This window comes from Podarcis vaucheri (genome assembly GCF_965113315.1).
Source record: "Podarcis vaucheri genome assembly, chromosome: 10".
Lineage (NCBI taxonomy): Eukaryota > Metazoa > Chordata > Lepidosauria > Squamata > Lacertidae > Podarcis > Podarcis vaucheri.
The window spans coordinates 17672109-17685333 of record NC_138748.1 but is presented as its reverse complement, the minus strand read 5'-3'; the positions used below and the strand labels follow the sequence as shown (position 1 = coordinate 17685333).

General features: G+C 47.4%; 1 protein-coding gene across 3 annotated transcripts in view; it reads right to left on the bottom strand.

Annotated features, from left to right (window-relative positions):
• Positions 1-2628: 2628 nt before the first annotated feature.
• Positions 2629-13225, bottom strand: part of AASS (aminoadipate-semialdehyde synthase) — a 47606-nt gene continuing 37009 nt past the window's right edge. For all 3 annotated transcript variants that reach the window (XM_082239562.1, XM_082239563.1, XM_082239561.1), the window contains 5 exons: positions 8715-8810; positions 7869-7984; positions 6637-6725; positions 5562-5738; positions 2629-4066 (listed from right to left, as the gene is read on the bottom strand). In XM_082239562.1, the coding sequence (XP_082095688.1) occupies positions 3948-4066; positions 5562-5738; positions 6637-6725; positions 7869-7984; positions 8715-8810 (597 nt within the window). In that variant the 3' untranslated portion in view covers positions 2629-3947. The remainder of the gene's footprint in view (positions 4067-5561; positions 5739-6636; positions 6726-7868; positions 7985-8714; positions 8811-13225) is intronic.

The following is a 13225-nucleotide window of genomic DNA, read 5'->3' as shown; positions in this document are numbered from 1 at the left end:
GTTGTGTGATCGCCACAATCGGAAGAGCAGAACTTGGCTAACTACCCATGATAAACAGATTGTCAGGGGCGACTAACTTTGTGTTATGCCACCACCCACTATAGCATCTGAAGATGAAATGTATCTTACACTCACACAGCTTTGATCCACGTGAAAGGAGACAAGCATAAATGAAAGTCAAAAGTTTTTAATTGAGAATGGCATCGCAGAAGCAGCATGGGATTTACCCAAACCCAATACAGCACATAAAAATACACTTTGCCCTTGGTAAGAAAAGGAACCCAAAAAGTATACTGAAAAGAAATGCAGACACAATCTTTTTCCGTGATCCGGGCTCTAAGTGATGTGATTTTACTTGTCCCTTTCCAGACCTGCAAACTGAAAGTATTAAGTCATATAAAAGGAGAGTTTCCATGAAAAGAAACTTCTTGCCTGGGGGAGTTGGACGAGCGGTGGGAAGAGAACATGCACTGGGTTTTTAATTCTAAAATAAAAGTCATAAACAGCCTATTAGAACTGCCCAATTATTAAAAAATAAAACAAAAAAACAGAAGGGATGCTTCCATGCCAAAGGGGGTGTGTGTGGCTTTCTGTGCCCTACATTGAGGGAGAAAGTGAGAGCCCCAAAGGTAGTAAACCAGACTATGGCAAGAAGACTGAAAAGGACCAGTGGCATAGCGTGGGGGGTGCAGGGGGGCCGGCCGCACCGGGCGCAACATCTGGGGGTTAGGGTTAGAGGGCGCAAATCCACGGGTTAGGGGGCGCAAATTACTTGCCTTGCCCCGGGTGCTGACAACCCACGCTACGCCACTGAAAAGGACACCCAGCCTGCGGGGAGTTTGTGTGTTCCCTTCATCAGGGTTGGCACTGGAAATGTGGTGTTTCACAAAGCAAAGAAGCCATCTTCCCCTTAGTCAACCCTCCAAGCTATTTAAGAGGGCTGAATTCAGCCAGCAGCCGAACTGGTCTGGTATACAAACTCCACCACAGCAGTCAGGCTGGGTGAGCACTAAAACCCGTTGAACTTATTTCTTCCTCACGTTTCTTGCAGCACATTCCTGTACGCGGACATATTCTGTAAGAACACAGGTAAGATGACTTAAGTTAATACCTTCTTGATTGCTCTCGAACAGACCTTTCTTTACCGTAAGGAAGTTAGAGGATTGTGAGGCATAGCTTGCCCTTCATTCAAACATGTGGCAAGAGGCTTCTAGGCTGGCAGCCCCCTGATTCGAACACAGAACATGCATAGGTCAGAATTGAAATGGAAGTTTCATTGTTCTCCTAGTAAATCATTTTCAGTCTACCACTTTCCAACGGCTTGTTCTCCGTGACAACTACATGTTTTCGACATCGGTTATTTCAGTTTATAGCTCATTTCCTCTGTTCATTTTGTCCGAAAGAAACAGGAGTTTTATAACAAAACTAGAGATCCATCTACATTTTCAACTCGTTGCTAAAGAGATCGTGCCAGAGGTGACAATTATTTTTTGGCAATTCACTCTTGAGATGTCTGACAAATCCAGAATACCGGAGGCAAACAGAAGGAACATCTTTTTAGCAAGTTAATTTCAACTTGAAAATGAAACGATAGCATGGTTCACATGCAACGGCGAACTGCAAGAATGAAGACAAGCCATAAGGAGTCTTGGGCTCCCACGCTCCCCCAACCTACACTTTAGTTTTTACATCTGAACCCTGAACTGTGTCTTATCTTAATCACAGTTGGTGGAAATAAGGCCACTTCAAGAACTATAGCTTGACTAAGCATGGTTCAGACTAAGCGGTCAATCTACGTCTGGGCAACATGGAAAGCTGCAGATATAGTCTAAGTCTGCATCAGAAATGAAAGTTTCCAAACTCTCCTTCAGGACTGCATTGCAAACCCAAGATTCGCTGTGGCTCATGCGCTAACCCATAACCCATAAGTTTAGCATCACATGCAAAAGACAACCACTGAGTTTCAGAAGCCAAATTCCATATGATAACCAGGTCACGTGAGGCATTCCATGTATCCCCGGTGCTTACAATGAAAACATACCAAAGCAGATGGGCTCTCTCTGACCTTATTTTTTCCAGGAAGAAAATGACCTTTTATTCATTTATTGCGGCAAAGACATTGGATGCCTGACTGTATCTGGAACGTCTCCATTTAAAACTACCAGATATGAGTGATATAAGGCAGAGAAATGGTCATAGTTAACAAGCCCAGTATGCCGAAATGTCCTATTATTGTTTTGGGTGAGGTTGATTGGAAAGGCAACTGCAGAACAAGAACACTTAGGCGTTTCTCTCAAAAGGACAGTGCACACAGCACAAAAACTGCATCTAAAATATTGCTGTACCTCACAAGCAAATATAGATGTTAGAGGCACAACGTAATAGTTTCACAGAACATAAAGTAGAGAAACGAAAAGCCTGTAGCAAGCATACAAGCTGCAATACACTGTCTTTCCATAGCTTAGGTCCGTTTTGGACATTAACCAGGAGATTGAAGCATGGTTTCAAACAATACAAAATTTGGCACATGTGAAAAACTATGTTTGACGTAGGATACAGAGAATGCCATTTTCCAAGCTCTCACATCAAATATGTTACTAAAGTGTTTTAAACAATCATGGTTTCTCACCAATACATACAAAAATACTCTTGATGTGATTTTCTAAGCGCTATAGTACAAATTAAAATGAGTTTCCACTTTTGATATTATGATATAAGCCCCCTTCAGGTATCACGATCAGGTTAAAGTAAACACCTAGGTGGGGCGAATGAAGACAATAGCTCCATCCTCGCGATTGTTATACTTGTCACCTTCCAGTTTGTGGAAACTGACGGTCTAAAGCAAATTTGTGAAGGTGCCTCAAATTTTAGTACCCAACGAAGTTAGGAGGCCGCAGAAGTTATTCTCCTCCTGCCCCCCCCACATTTACTTTAACCTAAGTGGAACGCCTGATGAGGATGAGAGAGAGAGAGAGAGAGAGAGAGAGAGAGAGAGAGAGAAACTCCCATGGCTATGTCTGCCATGAAAGGATTTTCAGACCATTGGTCTATGTGACCCTTTATCTTCTGCCTGGAAAAGGTCTTCAGTCCTAGGCACAGGCCTTTCATGTTCTTTCTGCCAAAGATCCTTTTACAAGGAGGTGCCAGGGCTGAGCTATGGCCTCTGCAAACCTCATGATGGGATCCATGTGGGGTACAGAGGCATGCGGTTCCAACACACATCTGGCTCCATGGCCATCAGGCAAGTAGGAACTTGAGGTGTGTATTTGTGGGAGGGCTGCCCCATATGCATTCTGAGAAGGCCGAGGACACCATAAAATGACTGCTATTTTGTGGGAGGAAACACCTCCTGGACTTTAAACAGAAGCTCTTCGTAGTATGTATCAGGACCTTAGGCCGACTACACATATGATGAATAGAATGGGGAAAGCAACAAATTTTCTTCTTGTCACATATTCGGGGTCATTGTTCCGTTTAAAAATGAAGTCTTGAACTCACTACATTCAGCAATGTTGCAGCATTTAGGACATGAATAAAAACATTTTGGCATCGTTTGAAGAGTCCTGCGCTCCTCTGCTATGACTGGACACCTGTTCTCCACCTGAAAGCTTTACAAATCATCCTTGCAGGGCAACCTGCTCAGAAGTAAGCCTAACTGAATTACATGGGATTTGCTTCCAGGTCAAGAGTGGGTTGGATCCCAGTCTGTAAGAAAAGGCATACAGCACAACTCACCCGGAATTTCTCTTGTCGAAGTTTCACTAAAGCAGACTGGCACTGCACACAAGAGAACAGTTCTGCTGTTGTGTAGCTGCTATTCATTTCAATGGGCTCTGGACAGGGAAGACTTTCAGGGGAATAGTGCCTACAGACAACTATTTTTAGGCTTCAAAATGTGCGTGCAAAACTACGGGCTGGAAAAAAGGAGGGTAGAAAATATGTCTCCTTTATTGTTTGATAACGCTCTGGGTACTGTAGGTAATTCCTTCAGCTCGAACACGTTCGAGTATTGGTCCATAAATATTCTTGGTTAATGGGATGACCATGCCTTTGGTGTCAATTTCTCCTGGAACATAAAGAGAAAAATGTCACTGTTATCATTAATTAAATTTGTATACCACCCCGTCATCTGAAGATCACAGGACGATTCGCAACCTAAAACTTCAAAATACATAATGAAATAAAAGCAGAAGCAAAACAAACCAATAACCTCCTTCCACAGATACATTTAAAAGGCCAGGGTATGTTAATCAGCCGTACGCTTGATTGAAGAGAAACATTTTCGCCTGGCGCCTAAAGCTATGTAATGAAGCCTCCTTGAGGACAGCATTCGACAAATGGGGGAGCCAAGCCAAAAAAGGCCATTTCTGTGTTGCCACCCTCCAGACCTCTTGTATTTGATTAACTCTTCTTTAAAGGAGATATAGAGAAAAAAGCAACTTGTACAGCAATTATTTTAAAACTTTACAGTGCAATCCTAACCATGTTTTCTTAGAAGTATGTCCTATTTAATTCAATTTAAGTGGGGTGACAAGGATTGTAGCCTCACTAAAACAAAGCCCTGGCGCTCTGCTCACAGTGGAACAGCGAAATGACGTGCGCTTATAGCAGGCTTCCCCCAACGTGGGGTGCTTCAAAAGTTGTTGGATTCCAACTCGTATCAGCCCCCGTCAGCATGTCCAAGAGACAGGGATAACTGGAGATGGAGTCCAGCAGCTTCTGAAAGGGTTCAGTTGGGAGGAACTGGGCACTAGAGCACTACCAATTCTTAAAACAAACCAGTTTACAGCTGCAGGCTGAGGGGACGCTGCACAAAATCTTGTGAGGTCCCTCCTCTTTGGCAGGCAGCAATACTCTGAGCAAAGCTACAAGGAGTTCCAGATGGCAGAGTCTACCTGCACTTTATATTATTCATTATTGCAATTAACCGCTTTCCTCATATAAATGGCCCCAAACACCTTACGAAAACAGTATGAATGCTAAAATCAATAATAACAAACACAAACACACTTCTCTACAGAGTGCCAAGGGGTCTGGGGGTCCAGGACGTGTAACAACATTGGGTCCTGCTGGGTGCTGGAACCTTGAAATTGGCCCAAGTATGTGACATGATGGCTCACATGGGTGATAAGGATCTTAGCACACAAAACTGTGGCGAATGTGAAGACAACAATGAACTGCATGACCACAGAATCACTGTGATGAGCTTAAGACTTATAATTCACACTTACAAATGAGCAGTGGGGTGTTTTCTTTGGTGGGGGGGGATAAAAAAGTGCTGGAAGTCTTATCTATCTCAATTTTGCTAGCACAAAATGGCTGCCATGGGGAGCAAAAAAAACAGAGGTGCCAGTACTCCATACTGGTGAGTGTTGTCATGTACAAACACACAAACAAAAAAGCCCAAGTGTTTATTAATAGGGATATTAATAATAACGACGCAACCTTTTAAGAATTATTTCAGTACCCATTGCCTAAAACAATACTTGCACATTCGAAGACTACTTAAAAGAACCACACATCCCAGGTGCACCACAAAACTTAGAAAGACCCGTACGTACCATCGAGAACCATCTTTGCTGCAATAGCAGTCGGGTACCCTACAGTTTTAGCCATTGCGGAATATCCTTTATCGTCTCCGTACACCACAAGATTGACATATTTGTCTTCCAAATGACCGGACGGATGTTTGATTCCTATTTCATTCCTCATGACTATCATATCGCGCTCTCCGGGACCTAAGGGAAAGACAGAAATATGTTGCTTTTCTGTTGTCGGAAAAGATGAACAAGCTGTAGCTTTAACAGTGAACTGCACGAAACCCCAAAAAAACTCAAGTGTGTGAAAGATACCATCCCTGTTCTCCTTAGCTCTGCTTTTGATTGCGAAGGAAATTCATCTTTCTGCCTCCCAAATGTAGAACGTTGCAGAATGTGTCCAACCAGAAATAAAATATAAAAATAAATGGGATGGGGTTGGGGAGCTAAATAGTCTTGATTGAAGGAATAAAATGAAGTTGCTTGCTTTAGTATTCTGGCCTAGACATGCTACAGTGGTTGAGGGCAGCCCTTAGCAATTGGGAGGGGGCAGCAACATAATTTGTTTAGCTTCACACACAAGGTGGAGAGATCAATTCAAAAATATAGCTGGATTGAGATTAGATAATAATATTAGTATATATAATATTATTTATTACCATAATTTATTAGATTTGTACACCTGTAGATCTCAGGGGATTTCACATAAAATTACAATATAAACAACACAAACGACATGATAAAAATAGGAATAGAAACAAACCCAACAACCCTCCCCCTTTCACAAGCACATTTAAAAGGGCATCGGATGTCAATCAACCAAAGACCCGGTTAAAAAGGGTGTATAATGAAGGCACCAGGCGAACTTCCCCAGGGAGAGCATTCCACAGACGGGGAGCCACTGCAGAAAAGGCCCCGTTCTCATATTGCCACCCTCTAGACCTCTCAAGGAGGAGGCACATGTAGAAGGGCCTCAGAAAGTGATCTCAGGGTTCGGGTAAATTCATATGGGGAGAGGCAGTCCTCGGAGTATTGCAGTCCTGAGCCATTTAAGGCTTTATAGGTCAAAACCAGCATGAGCAGAGAGTGTTTCACATACCATAGGACAACTTGGCCTCCATGTGTTTCGCTAGTGCGCTGACTATTGTTTCTGCTATTGGAACAGGCTCATCTCCAAGTAACCCCAGCCTGAAAGAGCAAGGACAAGGCACCATTTGTCAGAAAAAGCCCAGGACCTTCCCCTAAAAAACTGAGAGCCACAGCTTGAGCCCATGACCACAAACCGAGAAGAATGGGATGCCACCACATCATAATTTGGGTCAGGAAACCGGTGTGTCAGGAGAAAGCAAAGCAGATGCAACAATCCTCCTCACATCTTAATTGGCATCCTTATTACAGTGCCATGCCCTGGGGATAGACCTCCAGTGTTGCCATACATAACCAAACTTCTGCAATCAGCTTGCATTTTCCTTTTCAGTTTTTACTTACATTCTATCAAGATATATGCAGAGAGCCGAGAAGGTTAAGTACACCCAATTATGTCACAGTAATTATTTTGATTGCCGTTACTCCTTTATTGGATTCGCTTGTTTTATAATCTTATTCTATCGTTATGCATTTGTGGCCTTACAGCCAAAATGAAGCATGCAAATGAAGAACAGTATCACATAACAACATCATCAAGACAGTGGCCTACATGCAAATTGAGCTGCTGAACATTGCAGTTTCACACCAAATGTTTCACTTTGAAACATGCTTTTAAGAAATGGGAAGAAGAAGAAGAGTTTGGATTTGATATCCCGCTTTATCACTACCCGAAGGAGTCTCAAAGCAGCTAACATTCTCCTTTCCCTTCCGCCCCCACAACAAACGCTCTGTGAGGTGAGTGAGGCTGAGAGACTTCAGAGAAGTGTGACTGGCCCAAGGTCACCCAGCAGCTGCATGTGGAGGAGCGGAGACGTGAACCCGGTTCCCCAGATTACGAGTCTACTGCTCTTAACCGCTACACCACACTGGCTCTCTGGGAATTGGCAGGCTACTCTTAGCCATTTTAACTAGTCTCATATGCCTGGATGATAGAAAGCAGGTCTGGCCCAAGTCATTTGGGCACCTGAGGCCAACCACAAAATGGCGCTCGCCTCCCTGCCAGGGAAGGAGGAAGTGAGTAAAGATCTAAATCAGAAAGAAGTGGGGAATGAAGATCTACATTGGGATCTGCTGCCCCTGTGGATCCATTCTGCCTCACCTTATCTCATGAGTGGGCTGGTCTTGCTAGAGAGGCACTTTAAAGGGGAAAAAATGTGGGGAAAGGTTAATCCTGAAATCTCCTACCATTCAACTGCATCCAGCTGCCTTTCATCCTCATTCAATTTATTGTAGACGGCATTTCGGAGATCATCGTATGTGGCAGACTGCTTAAGTCCAAGTAGCTTGCACATAAGTTCTTTCTGGGTATATATATATATATAAAACAATAATAACAGATCACCATCTGATAGTCAGAACATTGAAAGTACAAGCATTTGCACCTTAAGAAAACTGCAGGTGATGAACACCAGCTTTTTCATGCGACAGTAGAAACGGTCCACATTCAAAGTAGAAATGTGAAAAGGGGTGGGCTATGAGAAGGGTGGACGTGGGTGGCGCTGTGGGTTAAACCACAAGGCCAAGGACTTGCCGATCAGAAGGTCGGTGGTTCGAATCCCTGTGATGGCGTGAGCTCCCATTGCTCGGTCCCAGCTCCTGCCAACCTAGCAGTTTGAAAGCACATCAAAGTGCAAGTAGATAAATAGGTACTGCTCCAGCAGGAAGGTAAATAGCGTTTCCGTGCGCTGTTCTGGTTCGCCAGAAGAGGCTTAGTCATGCTGGCCACATGACCCGGAAGCTGTACACCAGCTCCCCAGGCCAATAAAGCGAGATGAGTGTCACAACCCCAGAGTCGGTCACAACTGGACCTAATGGTCAGGGGTCCCTTTACCTTTACCTTTATGAGAAGGGCAGAAGGTACAGCCGTTGGCTGTGCAAACAGAGCTTTGTTGTCAGGAATGGGATAGCCCACTGTTGTGTGAACACTGGATTTCAAAATAATTGTAGGTGTAGATGGCAAAATACAAAGCGAATCCATTTCACACATGCCTCAGCTGCAGCCTTCTCTTGGACCATGAAAGGAACACTCACCCAGCTTATAGAAGCTGCTGTTGCACTGAGCATAGGGCATGGCTCTGAATTTATCAGTCCTAGTTTCACAAAGCCTCCAATAGCTTTAGAATAACCCTGGAAGAATGGGGGGGAGGGGTTAGAAACTGCCACAGAACACAGGGATCAACATGCCAAACTCATATGCGACACCAGAAATCTACCAACATGGTTTCCCTCCCATTCCAACCTTTGAGCTTTCCTTCGATATGCCTGCATAGATATTTTGACAGAAGGCAGCAAACGACATGCAACAAATCTGAAGACAGCTTTTGCGCACACAGTTCTTGTGCAATAAGTGCCTTGTTGCGCTTTTCCTGCTCTTGCAAGCCACCCTGAAATTGGATAGGGTGCTATGCTGAAATAATTTAAATAAAATAAACAAGCATACATACAATTGTGCTGTCAGGCCATAGGTCAATCTAACCCAGAGGTGGAGAACTTGTGCCCCTTGTTGGGACTCCAACTACAGCATGACCAATGATCAGGGAACAGAGGTGGATAGTTCTTCATGCATTTTGGTATGTTATGCACTGTGACTTGCAGTTATTTTTATTGATCATAGTTTTGTAATTATTCATTGTAACGGTTAAGAGTGTTGTCAGGGGTTCAGGAGCAGAGGCGAGGGCAAGGGAGGAAACAGAGAGCGAGGGGGAGGAGGCAGAAGAAAGGATGAGTGATGACGACGACCCGAGATCTCCGAATCTTTCCAGTGAATCAGAAGATTCACAAAAAGGAGCACCGGTGGCCAAGGCAAGGGGGGAGACTAGGGGGACACCCCAGGAAGATAGAGCCAGAGGGGACTCAGAGGGGAGCAGTTGGAAATCGGGACTAGCGTCACCGCCAGAGAGTAGGAAAGAGGAAGAGCGCCAGGGATCAAGCGCTGGCAGCTCGCAACAGGAGGGAGGGCACGAGTCAGGAGTGGCCACACCTTCATCGGGGAGCGAAGTGACGGTTAGACGGAAAGTGGAAGGTTGGGCGCGCGCGCCAAGTTCAAATGCACAGGAAGGTGGCGCAGTTGGCAGCCCGGAAAGGGAGCCAGGTCCTAAAGCCCGGCGCAAGGAGACAGGAGAGTCAGGGGGGTCAGCGTCAGAAGAATCCCGGAAGGAAGAGACCCAGGGGGGCAGAGGGACCCAGAGGAGAACTGTCAGGCGGAAAAGGTGGAGCAGGGCTAGGATATTAAGTTGGTGCGCAAGGGGCGGAGACTCAGACGGAGCTTCGCCGATCTAAGCATAAGACGTAGGGTTGCACGCAGCAGCTCGAGAATGGAGACTGTAACTCAATAAAGACTTTTATTTAACCATCGCTGGCTAGCGTGATCCTCTGTGAGCTAGGATCTGGAAGTAACCCTGACAGTAAGCTCCGTCTCTACAAATTGTGGGCATCCACGGCCTCGCGGAGAGGAGAGAAAGCGGGTGCCTACAAGAGAGCTCACGAACGGCAGACAATATGACGGCCGAACAGCAAATAACGGAACTCAGAGAAGCTGTTTCACGACTGAATGCAGAGGTGCTGGCGTCCAGGAAGCGAGAGGAGGAAGCAGCTGCCGCCTACAGGGATCTCCAGGTCAGGTTGGACGTGCTTACGAAGCAAGGGCAACAGACACCCAAACCAGAGGGGATTGGGTTGGGGAGACGCACAGGCGGTCTGGTCTCTCACTTCGATGGGAATTTGCAACAGTACCCCAACTTTAGAGCAGACGTAATGTGTGCACTGCAACTGCTGCACAAAGACTTTAGAGATGAACAAGAGAAAGTGGGGTTCGTCATGTCCCATTTGCATGGAGACGCTAAAGCATGGCTGCGCAATTTGTGGAGAGATAAGGATCCTGCGCTCCAAAATGCGGACGCCTTTATTAAAGCGATGGATGGCTGTTTTTTATCAAGCATTGACGTGGATATTGCCCGAAAGGAGGTGCATGGACTAAGGCAAGGGAGGGCCAGCGTAAGGCAGTATCATGCCCGCTTTTTCGCTTTGGTCAGTGCCCTGGAATGGGACAGAGATTCGGCTCCTGTCAGAGACCTTTTTTGGGAGGGCTTGCACAACTCGGTTAAAGATGAGATTGCGAGGGGGGAGAGACCATGGACCACGCAGGAGATCGTTCAGAGGGCGCTGGCGGTGGGGGTGCGGCTGGAAGAACGTCCGTGGAGCAGGGATGAAGGGCGCAGCGGGCGCGAAACAGCCAGAGGCTCCTCCTTCCTTCCCAGAGAAGCAGCGCGTGCACAATCCACGCCTCCAACAGGGGGAGGGGTGGAACCGATGGAGGTCGGGAGTGCAAGGGCTCAGTCAGCAGCCAGAGCCCTAGCACCGGCAGCAGTGAAAGCGAAGCCTCCTAGAGGGAACAGGAAGTGTTATATCTGCGAAGATACAGGACATATGGCGAAAGAGTGTCCCCAGAGGCTCCACAAGCACACTGCAGCCTCAGCAATGGTGACTGCAGCAACACAGCACGGAGAACCACAGCAGGGAAACGACGATGTCTGGCTGGAGGAAGAGGCACTGGGGCCCAGCCAGACGTGTCAGTGAAGCAGTCCCCAGAGATTTTACCGCCCATGGACCCCCTCCCGCCCAAGCCAGTAGTGAGGCTCACCGCATCACTCCAGCTACCCAATGGAATCACCATGGACGTGCCAATCACCGTCGACTCGGGAAGCAATGCAGACTTCATAGGGCAGGACTTTGTCGACCGGCACGCTATACAGTTGCTGCCTGCCACGCTGCCCCTGCAGGTTGTCACGGTGGATGGCAGGGAGCTGCTAGGGGGGCAAGTGGTGAAGCAGACGCCACCTATGGTGCTGCGGCTTGGAAATCACAGGGAAATCATCAGCTTCAACGTCACTCAACTGTCGGACACGCCTATTGTATTGGGCATGAGTTGGCTGGACAAGCACAGCCCGACGCTGGCTTGGTACCAGAGGCAGCTGACCTTCGGCTCTTCCTTTTGTGCTGAACACTGCATCATGCCTCGGCAGGAAGGGGAGCAAGAGGAGTCACAGCTGCTGCTCGGCACGCTGCAAGCGATTCCCCACAAGCATGCATAATTTTTGGAGGTTTTCTGTGAGAAAGAGGCAGACAAGCTACCCCCCCACAGACCATATGACTGCAAAATTGACCTGCTGCCGGGGGCGGCGCTGCCCAAAGGGAAACTGTATTCCATGTCTGAAGACGAACTGCAGGAACTCAAAGAGTTCATAGATCATAATTTGGAGCGCGGTTTCATCCGAGAGTCCCAGGCAGCGGGGGGCAGTCCTGTATTCTTTGTGAAGAAGCGAGACACGCCCCAAAAAAGACTCGTAGTGGACTACCGCATTTTGAACAGTGTGACCAAGCCATCGGACTTCCCCATGCCCCGCATCGACGACCTCCTCGCAAAAGTACGCAAGCGCAGCGTGTTCACCAAGTTGGACCTGCGGGCGGCGTACAACCTCATTCGCATGCGGGAAGGAGATGAGTGGAAGACAGCCATGTTCACGCCCCTGGGCACCTACGAATATAGGGTTATGCCTTTTGGATTGCAAAATGGCTCCCATGTTTTTCAAGCTTTCATGCATCACGTGTTGGCGGGGCTCCTCTACAAAACGTGCGTCTGTTTCTTGGACGACATCCTGATCTATTCGGAATCGCAGCAGGAGCATGACAGACACGTCAGGGAAGTGCTGAGCAGGCTACAGCAACATAGGCTTTACGCCAAGCTGGAGAAGTGCCAATTCGACGTGACGGAGGTGGATTTCCTGGGCTACAAGTTGTCTGACAAGGGGCTAGCCATGGACAGCGCCAAGGTTCGAGCAGTGTTGGATTGGAAAAGCCCACGCAACCGGAAGGAAGTCCAACGGTTTGTCGGCTTCGCAAACTTCTATCGCAAGTTCATCAAAGGCTTCGCGAGGCAGACAGCGGCCATCACGGACACGCTCAGTTCCAAGAAAAAGAAGTTCATCTGGACGGCGCAGGCGGAGCAGTCCTTTCAGGCACTCAAGCGTCTTTTCACGTCGGAAGAACAGCTACTTCATGTCGACCCCAGCAGGCCGATGAGAGTTGAAACAGACGCCTCGGACAGGGCCGTCGGAGCAGTCCTGCTGCAGAAGGACCCGCAGGGGGTTTGGAGGCCGGGAGCGTTTTACTCCAGGAAGCTCAGCAAGTCCGAACAGAACTACACCATCTGGGACAGGGAGTTGCTGGCTATTCATGCAGCGTTCAAAGCATGGAGGCACTTCCTGATTGGAGCCAAGCACACGGTGCAGGTCTGCACGGACCACAAGAATCTGGAGCACTGGCGCACGGCACAGTTCCTGAACCAGAGGCAGATACGTTGGGCTGAGTTCTTTGCGAACTTCGACTTCCGAATAGAGTATGTCCCGGGGGACACCAACATCATGGCGGACGCGCTCTCCCGTAAGCCACAGTATCTGGAGGACGCCACGCCAGCGGCCGCCATGCACATCTTCGCACCAACAGTGTGGGCGTGCGCTGCGGCAACAGTTGACCTGGAGGCGGTG